Below are 16885 nucleotides of genomic sequence, written 5' to 3' on the forward strand. Positions count from 1 at the left end.
CAGGCAGGGAGGGTGTGTGCATGTATGTGTGGCTCTTGTGAAGTTGTCAATGTGACACAAGCCACAAAGGAAACATCTCAGAACCTTCCCCATAACCTGGAACTGGGCCTTGAGTTAGTCTGTCATGGTACTGAGGTGCTCAGCACCACATCTACCTGCTGTGCACACCTATGTGTTGGGGATTGTTTGATATGTGTTCTCCCAGTGCAGTGAACACCTTCTCCATGGACATCTGCACCCAAGGGATTATTTTGTGACAGGACAATTTGAGCTGAGCCCAAAGGATGAAGCGGGAGGAGGTTATCTGGGGCTGTGGATCAGGCCTCTGCTCAGGTGTGACTGAGGAACCTGCAGAATGGGAAGAATCCAGAGGGGACATATTTTAGCCCTGATGCCATGTGTAGCTCTCTCTCGCTCCTCCACCCTGCTCTGTCCCCACCCCAACCATCAGGCTCTTTAACATGACAAAGAGCCCCGAGGAGCAGACGGTGGTGAATATTGCAGTCCCAGGCAGGGTATAGGCAGCTATAAAGGTAACTGCCTGTCCACGCTGCCGGGCTGCCTCAGCTTGCTGGTGAGCCCTGCTCCCCCCCCGAGTGAAGGTGACATCTATTAGAAGGTGGGGGAGCCACCCCTTCATCTGCCGCCCATGTGTGCACACTTGGCTCTGCCCAACTACCAGGCTTACCCCGGCGGGACTGGCATGGGGTACCTGGACTTCTACTGGAACTCGGCGGGGGAGACAGGACATGGCCCCACTTCGACTGGGCCCGCGGGAGCCGTGGGCGCCGGTCAGTCTCCGGAGGCAGGAGGGAAGAGGCAGACGGCAGGTAAGGCATTTCGGCTGAGGCCGGGAGCCGGGGTACCTGTGATCAGCTCAGCCGCTTTGCGTAATGACCTTGAGAGAAGTTTTCTCTCTCCCTGCCTTGGTTTCCTAATGTGCGAGCGGGGGAGAGCGCGACGTCGTGGGCAGGGAGGATGGGTGACCTGGGCAAGTCGCACCACCTTTCCATGGGGACTGTGATCCCATTTCCTAAACCTCAGCAGAGCCTGCTAGAGTTCAGGCACTGGCAGGTCTGTGCTGCAGGCTGGAGGGCAGCGTGACAACATGGTCTCATGAAACCTCATGGTTCTCGGGGCGGGCATGTCTAGGCCTTCTTTTAGTCAAATGGTGCCATGTGTGCTATGGAGAGAAACAACTCCTGAAGGTAATTCCTCTTGTGGCATCCCTTATTCCCTTACAAACTCCTCACAGCCTTCATGTGCTCAGTAAACTTGAGCCCAGTGAATCGCTGTGCCGGGAAATCTGCTCGCTTTAAATCCAGCATTGTTACTCTCTGCTTTTTTATAGTTTGCTATATTCCCCTCTCTATTTCCCTTTCTGTGCTCTTCTGCCTTGCCTTTCCTTCTCTGCAAAAAAGTCCCGGGCCCCACTGCAGCGGCATTTTCTGTTCCTGCCATTCCCATGCCACTCACTGAATGGCTGATGAAAGCAGGATTTTGTACAGCCCCGTTGTAAGTTCGGCAGGGTAACACTCATGGAAGGTTACTGGGTGGGAGGAGAGCAAGCTTTTGGAGAGTTGGTTTTAAGCTGTCAGATGGTATAAAGCTATGGGCTCTGGCAGAGTGGATAGTGTCTACTTGGCACATGGCTACTTGGCGCGCAGTTCAGGGAAGGGCTTATGTTCTCTGCATGCTGCTTGCTCCGCAAAGGGTGCAGGCGGAATGACTCACTTGTGCCTCCAATGGGCCTGACTTATAGACGTGAAATCCATCTTTGAACACTCCTCTGGTGCCTCTCTGCAGAGAACGTAGTCATGGAAGCAGAGGCCCGCGGATGTCAAAGGTTTGTGGGTGTGGGGCTGCCTTAAGTTTTCATGTTTATATCTGTCTTACTGCTCTTTGTGTTTCTTGTTTCCTCTTGCCTTCGGTCTCTTCTCATAGCAGAGGGAGAGTGCCTTTGTCTTGTGCTCAAACTGGAGATTGTAAATTACATGGGGTTTTGGGAGGACAGTCGAAGAAGGAACATGTGGGAGCTTTAGCTCTATGGTATCTTGCTGTGGTTCCTGTCTAACATACAACTTTTCTGTTTTCCAAGCCTACATTCACGCTCATTTCCTGCCTATAAGGTTTTTCCTGCACAGCCTGCAGGAGCCAACCATCTTGTGGTCCCGCATGAAGTTTTAGCTCTTCGTGCATCAAGGACACAGATGTTCAGCTTCCTCTCAGTTTCGGCAGTCTGCCTCCATGCACATAACACCTCAGATCCCTGCACCTCTTCTGCTGAAAGCCCCTTTCTCCTTTCGTTTTGTAACCCTCATGGCCCTGCTCCCCAGCACCAGAAACTTGCCCCACTGCACATCTGTCTCTTCACACAGCCTGTGCTGTGGGTGGTTCTCATCTCCTGGGGATAGGAAATAGCCAAGAGCAAGACTATGAGAGCAGGCAACCCTAGAGAGGCAGGCATCACAGAGAGAGGTGTGCCTCTCTCAGGAGGGTGATACACTCAGAAGAGATGCTGAAGACATGGTTACCTATCTGAGGCCCAGAAAGGGCCTCTAGGCTTATGAGTGATTGCTTAGCAGCATCTCAGCTTCCAACAGAAGGGAGGGTTTGATATGGTGGACAAGGAGCTCATTCCTCAGGAGAGCGTCAGTACTTTGCATTAGACATATATTTGGGAAGTTGGGGAGGGTGTGCTCGTATGGGTTTCAGGGTGACTAGCAAGGGTATTGGAAGCTATTGGTTGAACTTAGTAGTCAGAAGGTGTGTACTAAAAATGGCACTGCCCATTCATTGCACACAATATCCAAGGCCTGGCTGCTGCTCTCCACCTACCACCCCATCACTGTAAGAAATGACTGCCCTGGCTCACCATACACCATGGCTGGAAGTTGCCTCGCCACTGTCTATCAAGTGCGTTGAGATTGCTGGGCAGGTGGTTTCAGGGAGCCCAGTCACCAACGCAAAGCTGTGCCTGCAATCATGACCAGCCCTCTTTGACCACAATGAGACCACAATGAGACTGAAATATTACTGGGGCCTTTTGGAAGATAATAGCACTGGGAGTCAATGTGTGCCATTCTCCCCTCCCTGCCCTGACTTTTCCAGCTGGCAAAAGGGAGCCACAGGCATCCTGGAGGGCTGAGCTGGGAACTTGCTCACAATCAGTGGGCTTTCTTGTGCTCACAGATCCATGAAGAAAGGAGGTGACACAACCCTTTGCTTCAGGAAATTCCCTGTATGGTAGGCAAGGAGCTCTGCAGCAGGCAGTAAGCATACTCCTACCCATACAGCTGTGCATTATGTCATGCATACTTTTTCCCACTGTCTTTTTATTTCTAGAAGTATCCCCAGCTTCGTCCAGTTCTGGGAATTTCAGCCAGTTCACACCAGATTCAGCCACCAGTCCACATTCAGCATCCTTGTCCCCACAGCCTATGGATAAGTTCCAGAAGGGCAGAGAAGATGACATGGATGATGGGGCAAGGAAGGCCAAGAAACGCACAGCTTTCTCCAAGGAGCAGCTACACACCTTGCACCAGAGGTTCCAGAACCAGAAGTACCTCAGCCCCCAGCAGATCCGGGAGCTGGCTGCTGCCCTGGGGCTCACCTACAAGCAGGTGAACGTAGAGTCTTTGACCCATGGTATATCTTTCACAGAGCAGCTGTATGGTCACATAAGGCAGTGACAGGATGGGAAGATATGTCCCCATCTGAGAATACAGGCAAAGGTTGCAGCTAAAGGTTGATCCCTTGCTTATTCATGTCCAGAGATCAGAAGCACTTCTTGGGGCAGGAGAGTCAGTGTCACCTCACTGGGGCCTCCCCAGTGAGGGGTCAGTTAAGGGTACTGTTGCCAACACTTGTAATAGAATTGCAAACACAGTGATGAATATGTTGTTTGCCACAAACAGCCTTTACCCTGGTCTTGACAGCAATTCACAGGCTTTTTCCTTGCACTGGTGAATGTCACAGGAACCTTGGCATGCATCAGTTCTCTGAATCCCAGGGCTGCAACATGCTGAAAGCTATTGGTAACATTTCCTAAGGCTGACCTTGTCCAGTATCTAATAATGTGCCACACTCAACATTTTCTGGTGGCTTGACATCCACTCCCCTCTCCATGTGGGTACTGCTAGGATTATATATTGCAGCTTGTCAGGGTCTTTGCTGATCTCCAGGCAAATGGAGTATGTATGTAGTATATGTATATATGTATATGTAGTATGTACATATATGTATGTATGTAGTGAACTGGTGCTGGCTCAAATGATGCCTTCTTAAAGCAGAGGGGGCTGCCAATGGGGGTACAAATGTTTGCAGTTACAAGGTAAAAAGTCTGCCTGAAATTTGGATGTCAGAGTCGGGCATGACAGCCTGGATGCTCTGCGACTAGAACAAGTCATATATGCATTGTAGGTGCACACATACACGTGTACACAGCAGGAACTTGAGACTGTGAGACAATCTGGTCTTCCCTTCAATCCACATCCCCACAAAGGCTACTGTCCTGGTGCAGACAGAGCCCTAGGGGGAAATGGCTGTGGAATTCACCGCTGCAAGGAGCTTTGAATTTGGGAACTGCTGGGTAGAGGGAGCAAGCCTCTCCCTTCTCTGCTCACAAGCATGCAGAAACAGTGTCTTAGAAGCTTGCTTGAAGTGCAGGGAGCTTGTGGAGACCCGTGTGGGTCTAGTTTGCACCAGTCATTCATCCCCATGATTCAAATGAGTCAGTTTGTCACAGCTATAAATGTTTTGTGGATGGAATGCTGTCCCCTCCTCCCACTATGCAGATGCACTAGCCACCTGCTGAGGCTGCTAGACAGACACCTCCATTGGCAGCAACCCCAGGGAGCTCTTCAGGCCTTTATCTGCTGCTGCCTATATATCTATGCCATCTGGTCACTCTTGAGTCTTCCTGCTTGTGAATGGGATAACATTTGCTCTTCCCTCTCCTTTGCTGATGTTTTCTTTTCTCTGCTCTCCCTTCCCCACCCAGGTGAAGACTTGGTTCCAGAACCGGAGGATGAAGCTGAAAAGGTTCCAGAAGTATAGCCTGTGGTCTGAACGGGCTCAGTGCTTCACGCAAGTAAGAACATAGCATATGGCTCAGCATGGCTTTCTATCTAGCCAGATAAGCCCTGTGATGTATTTCCTCCATGACTGAGGTGACTTAAGCATTAAAGTATGAGCATACCCTGCCTTCTCATTTGTTCAGTGCAGAGGCACAGGCTGGGCACAGCTCCATCTTCTGTAGGTAGCCTAGCAATAAGCTGACTATGTCACTGAAATGCTTCCAGAGAAAAGCTGTTTTCCTCACATATATATATATGTGTGTGTGCGTGTGTCTATATACACACACAACTGTGTAACCACTCCTGAGCTATGGGGGTTCTTCTTGCCCTCCCATGTCACTGCTGCCAATCAAGAGGACATGAAATATAAATGAATAGAGCCCTAGTACCTGTCAGGCTATTTATTCTGTAGAGAAGCTATTGTCACAGTGGAGAAGCTAGCTATGTATTCTTACTCACTGCCTTTCCCTTTCAGAGTCCCTTCCAGCCAAGTACTTACCTGGACATGCACCCCAAATTCCACCAGGGCTACCCAATCACCACAGCCAGCAACATGCAAACCATGCCTCCCCCCCGTCAGCACTACGGAGCAGGGCAGAATGCTTACACGGTTGTGACCGAGGATGGAGGAGTCTTTGGCAAAGGTGGGGGCACCTGCAGCGTCCAGCAGACACTGCCCAACTTCATTACCCAGCACAAAGTAGACTTTTACCACAGCTGTCCTGGCAGTGTGGAATATCCAGGCACAAAGACGGGTGACAGTTGTAACTTTCACCACTCTGCCACCATGGGGGCTCCTTTCCCAACCACTGCTGGCCACCATCTCTATCATTCCTAAGCACTGTGGATGTGGGGTACTTGGGGCAGCTGTGAATCAAATCTTATTCTCATTTCTCCCTTGTTATTCATGTGCTCTTCAATTCTGAGGCATCATGTAGCTAGAACCTGTTTGGGCATCCAAATATGTGCCTGCAAGCATGCACAAATGCATAGACATGCAGATACCTGTTTACCCATATATGTAGATACAGCTCTTCATTAATATGTCCTTACACGTGCACACACAGACTCTTCTTTATTGGCACAGACAATCTTATAGCAAGACTCGAGATCTGGCTACCAGGATAATGCCCTGGATCTTCTAAATTATGGATCTTGTAACTTGTCTCAAGAGGAGGCACAGATTCCTTTGTGGGTCTCCTTTGTACATATCACCATACAGTTGTGTATACATAATGCATGAAGTCATGGACTGTATGGAGAAGTGCTGGTCACATATCATTCACTGAAATTGGAGAAGTTATTGTCACACACTAAGCATCTGATGATTAGACCACCAGTTCTGTGGTCAGCCACAAGGTGTAGGACTGATGAAGTGTCTAGTGAAGGGAGATGTGACAATTAGCTTGCACAAAGGCTGGTAAGACGGTCTTATAAGCATCAAAATTATAAATAAGCCCTTTGTTGTAGTTTGTATCTTTCTGTGCCTCCCCTTGAGAAAATCTAACAGTGCATTCAATTTGGCAAATAATAAAATATTTTAAAGACTGATTATATATTTTTTGTATCTTTTCCACTCTAATAGAGCATTGCAATATGAGATCCTGATAGAGCATAAATAGCCATAGCAACCGTATGCCATTGTTATTACTGATTTGACTCTGAAACTAGAGACAGATTTTTCTGTTATTAGTGGATCAGATTCATGACTTGGCAATGCCAGATAGCTAAAGTCAAAGGACCAGGTGAGTAACTACCACTCTCCTTAAGAATTCTCCCTAACCAGCAACATTTTATACTGAGGTTGGCCAAAACATAGAGGTACCATCATTTCTCAGCTTAATACTATGTACGTGTCTAAGTACCTGAACAGATGTGTGTGTCAAGGTATATTTAATAACAGAGACCCAGTTCCCTGAGTAATAGATTTTCTATTACTCTGATGATGGCAATGACTTTATCTAATGCAATGAAGTAGCTGTCATGATTAAAAAAATGGGCATAAAATGAAAGCAATTGATGTCTGTGACTGGAGTATTAAGAGGCATGGTCTTCTATTGGCTAAGCTGTTTTATGTCCCTGTGCCTCACAGCTGTTTTTTCCCACCCCCACTCCCTCACAACCCTGTGGTTGTTCAACAGCACTGCTTCTAGAGCTGTACTGTAAACTGCATGGCCAGCATGATCTGGGAAAAAAATAAAGAGGTCACATCATTCTGGAGATCCATTTTAAAGCATGGTTGTTCCTGTCCTCTTGTTCTACATCCAGAGAGTGTGTAAGCCCGCAGAAGACACTTTTTGCAACCGCTGCATCATCAGAGAGGTGGGAATTGATTAAGTTAACTGAAGAGGTGCTGGTTAACCCATGAAGGGGGAAGCAGAAATCATCAGGGCTCTCACATGAATAGGAGAGGAGTTTTTTCAGCAACTTTGGAGCCAACAGTGCTGCAACTAACCTGGATATCATCTCAAACCTTTCCATGCCACCCCATCAAAGGCTGCTGTACGTAAAAATGTTAAGCTTATGACTTCTCCTTGCTAATAATTGTCTGGAAAAACAGTCCCATGTCATGACTGGTTGTTTCAGGGATGCTTTAGGACAGGCAGGATCCTGCTGTGAAATCTCTGTGACTGGCTTGCAGAAGGATGCTGTCTATAAGAGCAACAGTTGTGATCACCTTACTATTGCCAACAAACACTACCGAATCTTGCAGTTTCCTCTAGAGATCCATAACATTTTTCAGAGGCCATCATTCAAAGCTAGAGCTTACTGCCATAGGCTAATCAGGAGACTAAAAGCCTGAAGCAATTCCAACAGGAAAGTAAACCATTTCCAGGAAGGTAGTTCATTCATGTCTACTGTATCAGGAGCTGCATTCCCAATGCCCTGTGTAAAAAGAGCAGGAATGCTGTTCCTGTTACATCAGTCCCTCAGCCACAGCCAGCCAGATGTGGAACACTGGGGACTTGCTTTCTCTTCTGTTCTTTCCCTAGTATCTAAGCAATGACTTTAAGGGGTCTTGGGGTTCACCCAAGTAATTTGTTGTTGTAACTTGTAAAGTATTTAGTGATTCAAACACTGCCCATCTGCTAGAGACACACCCTGTGTGTGAGCAGATGGACCTCCATTAAACATGAGAAATTAATTTTAGCCTGATTGTAGAATAGATTCATGGATATGACCTGAAGATGCTCTTCAGAACTCTGGACACCATGAAGATAACATGCCCTCTCTGGAAAGGAAAACCCTGGGCTTTTTTTTTTGTTTTGGTCTAAGATCAGAGCTGTGATTTTGGGTCCTTCATGCTTCTTGCCTTCTCAGTATCAGACAAGGTGCTGTTGGCCTCTGATGATGGGCCAAGGAAGAGATGTATGGCAATGCTTTACTGAAAATTTCTGAAACCCTGCTAGTTCAACATTTGAGTCACGCAGTGTAATTAGATAACTAAATACAACATTTACACATGCCTGTAGGGAAAAATCTATTAAAGCAAACATCATGCCTCTTATCTGCACTGGGAAGACAGCTGGGGCTGTGAGCTCTTGCTCATGGGTCACTCAGAAGAAACCTGTAGCTTGTATAACATTGCTGCAGGCCATGTTAACACCAGAGCTAGGAATGAGGTTGTGTGCACCACTCTACTTGCTTGGTATTTTGCCTATGGGACAGCAAAAGCTGGAACCCAGTAAACTAGAGAATAAACTCTGGTCTACATAGTCCATATTAGGTCTTTTCTGTTTGGGTGTGATTCTCTGCACCACTGGAGCTACATCTGCAGTGTTGACAAATTGGATTGTCGACACTACAGAGATACCATGAAAGTGCAGTGTATTCCCACAAGCTACAGTACATAAAAAGAGCTCCATATGAGCTTACAGCTTGATCCTAAAAAAGATTTGCTGGCAAGGCAAATTGTGTTTGCAGCCTGCAGAAATCATTGTTACACAGCTCAATCACAAGAAGCAGCAATCCTCACAGAGATGTAACGTAACCCAGCAGAAGCACAGAATCCCAAGGGTTGGAAGGGACCTCAAAAGATCATCTAGTCCAACCCCCTGCAAGAGCAGGGTAATCTAGAGTACATCACACAGGAACTTGTCCAGGCGGGTCTTGAATATCTCCAACATAGGAGACTCCACAACCCCCCTGGGCAACCTGTTCCAGTGTTCTGTCACTCTCACAGTAAAGAAGTTCTTCCTGATGTTAACGTGGAACCTCCTATGCTCCAGTTTACACCCATTGCCCCTTGTCCTGTCACTGGATATCACTGAAAAAAGCCTAGCTCCATCATCCTGACACCCACCCTTTACATATTTGTAAACACTAATGAGGTCACCCCTCAGTCTCCTCTCCTCCAAGCTAAAGAGACCCAGCTCCCTCAGCCTCTCCTCATAAGGGAAGTGTTCCACTCCCTTAATCATCTTTGTGGCTCTGCGCTGGACTCTTTCAAGCAATTCCTGTACTTTCTTGAACTGAGGGGCCCAGAACTGGGCACAATTCACATGCACTTACTTCCTCAGAGTAACTGATATAAAACCTTATGGAAATATGAGTCTAGCAGGATTAGTCGCATCTCCACCAGTTTTGGTAGTAGTAGTTCTGCAATTACTTGTGCAGCTGTTCCACACAGTAATGTGGCTCAAGGCATATCAAGGTAACAGACCTTCAGTACTGTAGAAAGGCAGAGTCCTGCTTAATTCCACAACTTCTAAGAACTCTTGCTGAGCTATTAGCAGTTGGTTTCAGCCCGTCTGCCAAAATTCCAACAGCAGCCACTCTGCATGTTCCCTCCAACTACTTGTGCTTGACAAATCTGCATGCAACCCAGGCTGGACACCCAGGGGAATAACACACCCAGGAAGGAACATTTCATTTCTGCAGGATGCTCCCATGGAATACGCAGTAACACAAACCACAGTCCCAGGGCTACTGTTGCTATTTTAGCAACATCTACCCAGAGTGGTGGAGATGAGCATCTAGCTCATGGGCTAGAGAAGTGTTATAGGTGTATGGTTCAGCTTTGGTTTTTCAGTGGAATTGTTGAAATTAACACTACTACTACTAGATCATTACCCAGAATTCATGCTAACTCACACTGGGACATGTATCTCAGGTCAGGATGAGAAAAGATCTCTGCTCTTCAATGCAAGAAATCCTGTAAACCTGACCTCTCCCTCTGTTATGGCCAGACTTACCTTTTTTCTGCTGTTGAAGGTTAGCAGCCCACACATGGACAAATCAGCCTTTCTTCCGCAACTACAGGCTCAAACCTCCACTCCCTCTACTTCCTGCACATACTCCACCTCACACTTGGAAGCAGAGCATTACAGTATTGCAAAAGAAAAGCAGGCTTTGGCACCCACAGGAGCAGGTTTTCTTCAGCAAAGGACATGCAGCTGTTACAGCCTTAGCAGTCAGCTGCCAGTTAAGCTAATTGTGCTTAGTAGGAACACATCGAACTGCCCATTTCAACCAGGTGAAAAGCTTTGGTGGTATACTATAGCTTAAGGAACCTGGCATTAAACCCAAACACATCAATTTTGCTAGTTTGAACTATGGCTGTAGCTTGATTCTGCTGATACAGCAGTAGCATCTTCTATTGAACAGACAGCTGCTTTTCTCCCTTACTAGTGCTACCCATGAACATTTGCAGCACCTTGGCTGTGTGCAAGCTGCATGGGTGTTCAAACTAAGGTATAAGGCAAGTCCATTATGCAAAATTCCTCATGCATCTCACATGTTTAAATATCCTTTAAATGTTGCATAGAGCTGCTAAGAGAAAGAATGCAGTCCCAGGGAAATCAGTACATTCTTGTTTCAGTGCTGGAGGTAGGATTCAGTTACTTACATACGAACTTCTGCTGTCACAAGAACCCCAAGAGCATTGCAGCCTCAATGAGGCAGGATTCCAGACTGCAACCTTCTGGAGCGGCAGCAGGCAGCCACAAAACTCAGAGGCACTTTCTTGTGCTCCTATTCTCATACTTCCATAGTTCTCTTTTACTGAAAGCAGACCAGAAACCTACTCCTGGAGCACCCCTTTGCATTAGGCAACACACCTGCATGTTGGCTGATGGAATTCTATGACCTGACCCTTCTGAACAGTTATTTGATTGCAGTTTTTTGAGAAAAAAAGTCCTGTTGCTTTTTTCTTCTTTTCCTTGGGACTCCTGGTCTAACCTGTGCAGAACAACCATTCTTCAATGCAAGCTGGACACAGTTTCATAATTAAAATAAAGTAATTTATTTTTAACTCAAACAAGTTTGTAACATTAACCAGAAACAACATAATAAAACACAACATGCACATAACGTAAAACATGCTTGAGATCACTGCAAGAGAATACACTCTAAAACAATTCTGAAACAACAAAGTTATTCTTTGCAATGAGAGTTTAACTATAACACACAACCTTTGTGTGCAGACATTTGACACCAGGGTTGCAATAAAAATTGTGCGCTAATCACAAAACCCCAAAGTCTATCATGGAAATACTTATGCTTTAACCATCCTGTTTGCTATTACTTATTTTGTGCTCCTGGGCAGTAGCAGAACAGATGCTGAAATTCTACATCTTGTAAAAAAAGTCAGTTTTTCATAGTCTGGAGCTGCCTCATGGTTTCTCCATACTGAAAAGGATGGTTCAGTTACTTTTAACAACAAACCTGGAAGTTTTAATTGGCATCTTCTTCATTTTGTCTAGCTAAGTTTCGCTAAACTTCTCACCTCCACCAGAGCTTGGGTCCTTGCATCAGATGAGGCAGCCAGTGCCCTCTTCAGCAGGACAATACAGAAGAGATCCAACAAGCCCTGGGGAAGGGACAAAAATCCTACTAGCTTATACTCTTAAACCTGGGATAAGACAACAGAGTCCTTTACCTAGCTGCCTGCCTCTACACCCAGAGAAATCTGCACCGCAATGGTGCTCCATTTATGAAGTGCTTGGGGACTATCATGTACAGATAAGTAGACTGTTCTCACTATGAATTTGCAGGCTGGGACAAACCAACAGTCTCTCAGCAGAGAGATGTAGAAAGGCAAAATCTAAACTAGGTGGGGACAGTCACAGAGACAGCCATCCTGAATGTCCTGACAGGCACAAGTGAGTTAGCAGCTTTGGAAACCAGTTTTGATGTGAGGTATGGGCAATACTCTACCCCACTTCCTCCCTCTCCTCTGAGCTGCTCCATGTACACAGGAGGGCAGCAGGCAAGGCATAGGCAGATGCTGACCTCCCCAGGAGGAGCTCCTGGAAGCAACTGAATGAAATAATCTGAAATCAGATGATCTCATGCAAACTTTTGATGAGGGAGGAACAGATGCATATGAAGAACCTATTAGCAGTTAGCTGACTGAGGTAGCAACATAAACAGGCAAGACAGCAGAACTTGGGGCTACAACAGGGTGTTTCTAGCAAAAATATGCTTAAGTACAGGGTTTTCTTTAGCAAAGCTCAGCTGCAAGACACTAAGGGCAAAAGTCAGAGGATGCTTGATGAAGATGCAGCAGAGGAAGGTGAGATTGGACAGAAAATGGTCCTACCATCTCTGCTGCTCCTGGCTGTGGTATTGCACATTCCCTTCCATGAATGAAGTTTCATCCATCCACACACAAAACACCCTTGCCAAGGATTGGCTATGAACAGGAGCCTTTAAACAGAGAACTAACCCAAGGCAGCAGGGTGCTGAGTCCCATCAATGGTTAAAACAGGAGGAGAGGAGCGGCAAGGGAAAAGAATAGAAAAAGGATCCCTGAGTCAAGACCCTAGAAACCCCAGACAAAACAGAATGGAGTTAAAAAAAGTACTTATGTCTAAGATTCATAACCACTCTGGGTCCCCAGGGGATGCCAAGGGGGCCTGGTACTGATGCTGTGCAGGAGAGCTCAAGAATGGTGTGATATTGTCAGGGGTGCTCTGGAAGCTGCAGCTGTCTTCTGACTCCAGGCTGACATAATCAACATCCACAGGATAACTGTGATAGAAGTTCATCTGCTGGCTTAAGAAACCCACAGCTTGCTGGGTATTGCAGCTTGTTTCGGCTTTCCCGAAGAACCCCTCATCCTCCGCAGCCATGAGCGAGTACAAGCTCTGCCCACCCCCGTAAGTCTGGCCACTGCTGTAAGCTTGGTGCATGTTGGTCACAGCCTGAATGTTTCTGCTGGTACTGACAGGAAAGCCCTGGTGAAATGTGGGGGTTATATCCAGGTAGGCAGGCTGATGAAACCCATTCTAGGAGAGACAGAGAAGGCTGGTCAGTAATGCAGAGCACCACACCAAATGTGCTCATTCTTTTCAATAAGTCAAACTTTCTCCCCTGCTGCCTTCCCCAAATCATTCAATAGTGTCTTTTAACCCTAATGGTTTCCTAACCCTAACCCTAACCCTGTCCTCACTATAGACTAATAGCAGAGATGACAAGACCTAAAGTAAGTATTCTCCAAGTCAACAAGTCTGGGAGTACCATGACAGAGAAAAATAGCCCAGCTTTGCTGGCCATCTTTGGCTATTTTGTTTTCCATCTTATCTCAACTGCGAGATAGGTGGACTGGAAACAAAGCTCTTTCAGTGCCAGGTCAGGATTCAAATACATACCATTGTAAGCCCTTTTACAAGCAAAAAAACTGGCATGGGTAAGCCAGGTGCACTGTTCAAGTTAACACTTCTCTCCACAGAGTGGGGAAGCATGTGAAGGGGGAATGCTCTTACCTGTGGTGGATACATCCCTTTTTCCATCCACAGGCTCTCCTTCTGGCAGCGTTTAAACTTCATCCGTTGATTCTGAAACCATGTTTTCACCTAGAAGTGATGGGGAAAGGACATGGAGCATTAGAAACTCATTCTCAGAGGTTACTACACATGCTAAAGATATCTCACTTTCTACCAAATCCAGTTTCTGCTTGGTTTCTAATATGGTACACAATTTTAACAGCCAACAGTATGCAGCAGGTAGCCACAGAATCACAGAGCTAGGACATGAAAACACACTCCTACTCCTGAGATCACTACAGGATCTTCCATAACATCAAAACCCCTACCTAAAGATAGATCAAGACAACTGCAGAAGCACAGCTTGTTACTGCAGCAGCATTTCACTGCTGAGCCAAGACCTATGCTGACTCAGGAGTGAGTGATTCCTTTAGTGAGACACAGTAGCTGGTGGAGCAACGACCCTCTATCTAGGGAGGGTCCAGATGGTGCTGTGACTGAGAAAGGCAATTTGCACAGTAGTGCAGGTCTCTGACTTTTCATGATTGGAGACATCCTTGTGAGACCCCCACTTGGAGAACTGTGCGCACTTCTGGTGTGCTCAACATAAGAACATGGAGCTGTTGGAACAGGACCAGAGGAGGCCACGAGGATGATCAAGGGGCTGTAGCACCTCCTCTATGAAGACAGGCTGAAAAAGCTGGGGCTGTTCAGCCTAGAGAAGAGAAGCTGCTTGGGGTCCTTATAGCAGCCTTCCAGTATCTGAAGGGGGCCTACAGGAATGCTGGAGAGGAACAATAGCAATAGGACAAGCGGCAATGAGTTGAAACTAAATCGGTTCAGGTTAGATACAAGGAAGAAATTCTTTACTGTGAGGGTAGTGAGGCTCTGGAATGGGTTGCCCAAAGAAGTGATAAATGCTCCATCCCTGGCAGTGTTCAAGGCCAAGTTGGACAGAGCCTTAGGCAACATGGTCTGGTGTGAGGTGTCCCTGCCCATGGCAGGGGGGTTGCAATTACATAATGTTAAGGTCCTTTCCAACTCTCACCATTCTATGAAGACATGTCCATGCAGAAACCCGCATACAAGAGCAAGGCTACACAGAATCACTTTCAAAAGCCTGCACAGAGTGGGTGGATAACACTAGAACCAAGCATAAGAAGATGACTGAGTCCTAAGTTTTCACTCCCTCTCCTGTTCCACATAAGCAGTGGTATAAACAAGGCCATGAAAGAAACTCACGTCTGAGGTCTAAGAAAAGAGGAGGGAAAAAAGGCACAACCACCCCACCCCCATTTGCAAGATCACTTCACACCAAGGATGCGACTCAGCAGCTCAGAAGATATTCACCTGCTTGTAGGTAAGCTCCAGGACAGCAGCCAGGTCCCGGATCTGCTGGGGACTGAGGTACATCTGGGCCTGGAACCGCTGATGCAGGATTTGCAGCTGCTTCTGGGAAAAGGCTATGCGTCTCTTGCCCTTCTTCACCACACCCCCACCTTCCTCCTTCACCTGGAAAGAGGGACAGGGAGATGGTCGCTCTGCAGTGGGGCTGGTGGCAGAGTCGGGAGTGTATTGGATGAGTGTCCCAGAGCTGGAGGAAGCTGGAGAGACATCTGAGGAAGAAAGAGAACCGAAGTGAGCATGGTCAGGCAAAGACTCAACGACTTCAAAGTCCCGCTTCTCGGGCGAATTTAAGACTGAGAGTGCCCTGGGGGCCTGCTGGGGCTCCACAGGCACAGCAGCATGGTAAAGTGGGCACTGGCACCCACGCGGCAGCAGCACCGAGACCCCTCCGTGCTCACACCTCTGATCCCGTCTGGACGAGGGGCTGCTGGCAGCCGCACCCGGCCCGCGCCCGTCGCATCCCCGTCGGGTCACCGGCGTCCCCCCCCCCCCCTCCCCGAAGCAGAAGGAGCACAACGAACCCGTACCCCAGGGGAGCCGGATCTCCCCCCAGGACCAGCTGGGCCGCGTACCTGGGTGGCTGGGTGTCTTCGCCGCGGGGAAAGCCATGGCGCCAGCCGCCGGGGCCGCCTCGGCCGGCACGCTGTCCATACTTCCTGCGGAGAGCCAGTAGCAGTCCCCATACCTGACAGTGCCCGGGCAGGGCAGGTATGGCGGCACGGCCAGGTGGGCGCTCATGGCCGGGCTGGACGGAGACGGGACACCCTGCCAGAGCAGGCGGCGAGCTAGCAATGCAAACTGCAGGCAGCCCTAAGGCAGATATCCCATTAGGTAGACAAGGGTGGGGGGATGCTTTATGTCCTCCCCATCCCAGCGTTAGGATTGTCACGGCCATTGTCATGTTAAAAGTCAGTTGATTGGAGGGGTGGGGCTTTGAGGGTGCTCAGTGGGTGGGGGAGGGCTTGGACACCAGGGCCCCGCTTCCCAACTTGGCTTCTAAGTTCGGCGGGTGGGGGTCAGGAGACTGCTGCCAGCGCGCCCCTCCCTAAGGGGGGTGGGAGGAAGAGCCTTGCTTCTCCCTCAGGGCCAAAAGGCCTGAGCAGCACCGCCTGCTGAGCTAGCCAGGGCCTGGCAGACACCCCCACCCCCCCATTTAGCACTCTTTCACCCACCTCCGCCTCCTCACCTGTCCCCACCCAAAAGCAAAGAATGGAGGGAAACCCGGAGCCTGCCCCGGGGCATGCAGAGGCTCTGCGTGTCCGCATTGCAGATCGCGACCATCTTTGCAAACAGATAAACCCTCCACCTCCCAGCAAGACTGGGGGCAGGGATGACTGTGCTACAGAGCTGTGTCGGTACTGCGGGGAAGAGGGCACAAGGGAAGACAAAGTGCCTCTTTAGCGGCTATCCCAAGGCTAGGACTGGCAGACCAGTTTTGCAGGGGCACAAAGAATTAGCACTTCACCTTTTCCGAGCTTTTTTCCTTATCTATTAACCTTTTTTTTTCTTTTTTTTTTTTTATTTTGAACGGAGTGGTAGCTTTAAAAAAAATAATTTTTGCTATGCACCAGAAAGAGGTGGGAATCACCCAGATTCCAAACGAAACAAAAGCAGTGCAGCTATAAAAAGAGCCTTATAGATAGTAAGCATTTGAAGCCAGGGCCTACAGGCTGCTGCAGGAAGATAAACAGT

The 16885-nt window shown here is 48.0% G+C and overlaps 2 protein-coding genes across 2 annotated transcripts; one reads left to right on the top strand and one right to left on the bottom strand.

Annotated features, from left to right (window-relative positions):
• Positions 1-649: 649 nt before the first annotated feature.
• On the top strand, positions 650-5916 carry LOC101867873 (homeobox protein NANOG-like). The gene is made up of 4 exons (XM_005150243.2): positions 650-830; positions 3346-3623; positions 5003-5092; positions 5554-5916. Exons 1-4 carry the CDS (start codon positions 650-652, stop codon positions 5914-5916), a joined length of 912 nt encoding a protein of 303 aa, XP_005150300.2.
• Positions 5917-12898: 6982 nt separating this feature from the next.
• Positions 12899-15931, bottom strand: LOC101868037 (homeobox protein NANOG). The gene is made up of 4 exons (XM_005155123.2): positions 15766-15931; positions 15137-15402; positions 13787-13876; positions 12899-13309 (listed from the first exon to the last, which is right to left on the bottom strand). The coding sequence occupies exons 1-4, from the start codon at positions 15929-15931 to the stop codon at positions 12899-12901; spliced, it is 933 nt and encodes a 310-aa protein (XP_005155180.2).
• Between the last annotated feature and the right edge of the window lie 954 nt (positions 15932-16885).

This window comes from Melopsittacus undulatus, chromosome 5 (assembly GCF_012275295.1).
Source record: "Melopsittacus undulatus isolate bMelUnd1 chromosome 5, bMelUnd1.mat.Z, whole genome shotgun sequence".
Classification (NCBI taxonomy): domain Eukaryota; kingdom Metazoa; phylum Chordata; class Aves; order Psittaciformes; family Psittaculidae; genus Melopsittacus; species Melopsittacus undulatus.

Excerpts from the sequence above, each read along its gene's own strand:
- LOC101867873 (XM_005150243.2), top strand. The coding sequence starts at position 650 with ATGTGTGCACACTTGGCTCTGCCCAACTACCAGGCTTACCCCGGCGGG. Across the intron at positions 831-3,345 it reads AGGGAAGAGGCAGACGGCAG|AAGTATCCCCAGCTTCGTCC; the intron begins GTAAGGCATTTC and ends TTTTATTTCTAG. Across the intron at positions 5,093-5,553 it reads GGGCTCAGTGCTTCACGCAA|AGTCCCTTCCAGCCAAGTAC; the intron begins GTAAGAACATAG and ends TTTCCCTTTCAG.
- LOC101868037 (XM_005155123.2), bottom strand. The coding sequence starts at position 15,931 with ATGAGCGCCCACCTGGCCGTGCCGCCATACCTGCCCTGCCCGGGCACT. Across the intron at positions 15,403-15,765 it reads GAAGACACCCAGCCACCCAG|ATGTCTCTCCAGCTTCCTCC; the intron begins GTACGCGGCCCA and ends TTTCTTCCTCAG. Across the intron at positions 13,310-13,786 it reads AAGGGATGTATCCACCACAG|AATGGGTTTCATCAGCCTGC; the intron begins GTAAGAGCATTC and ends TGTCTCTCCTAG.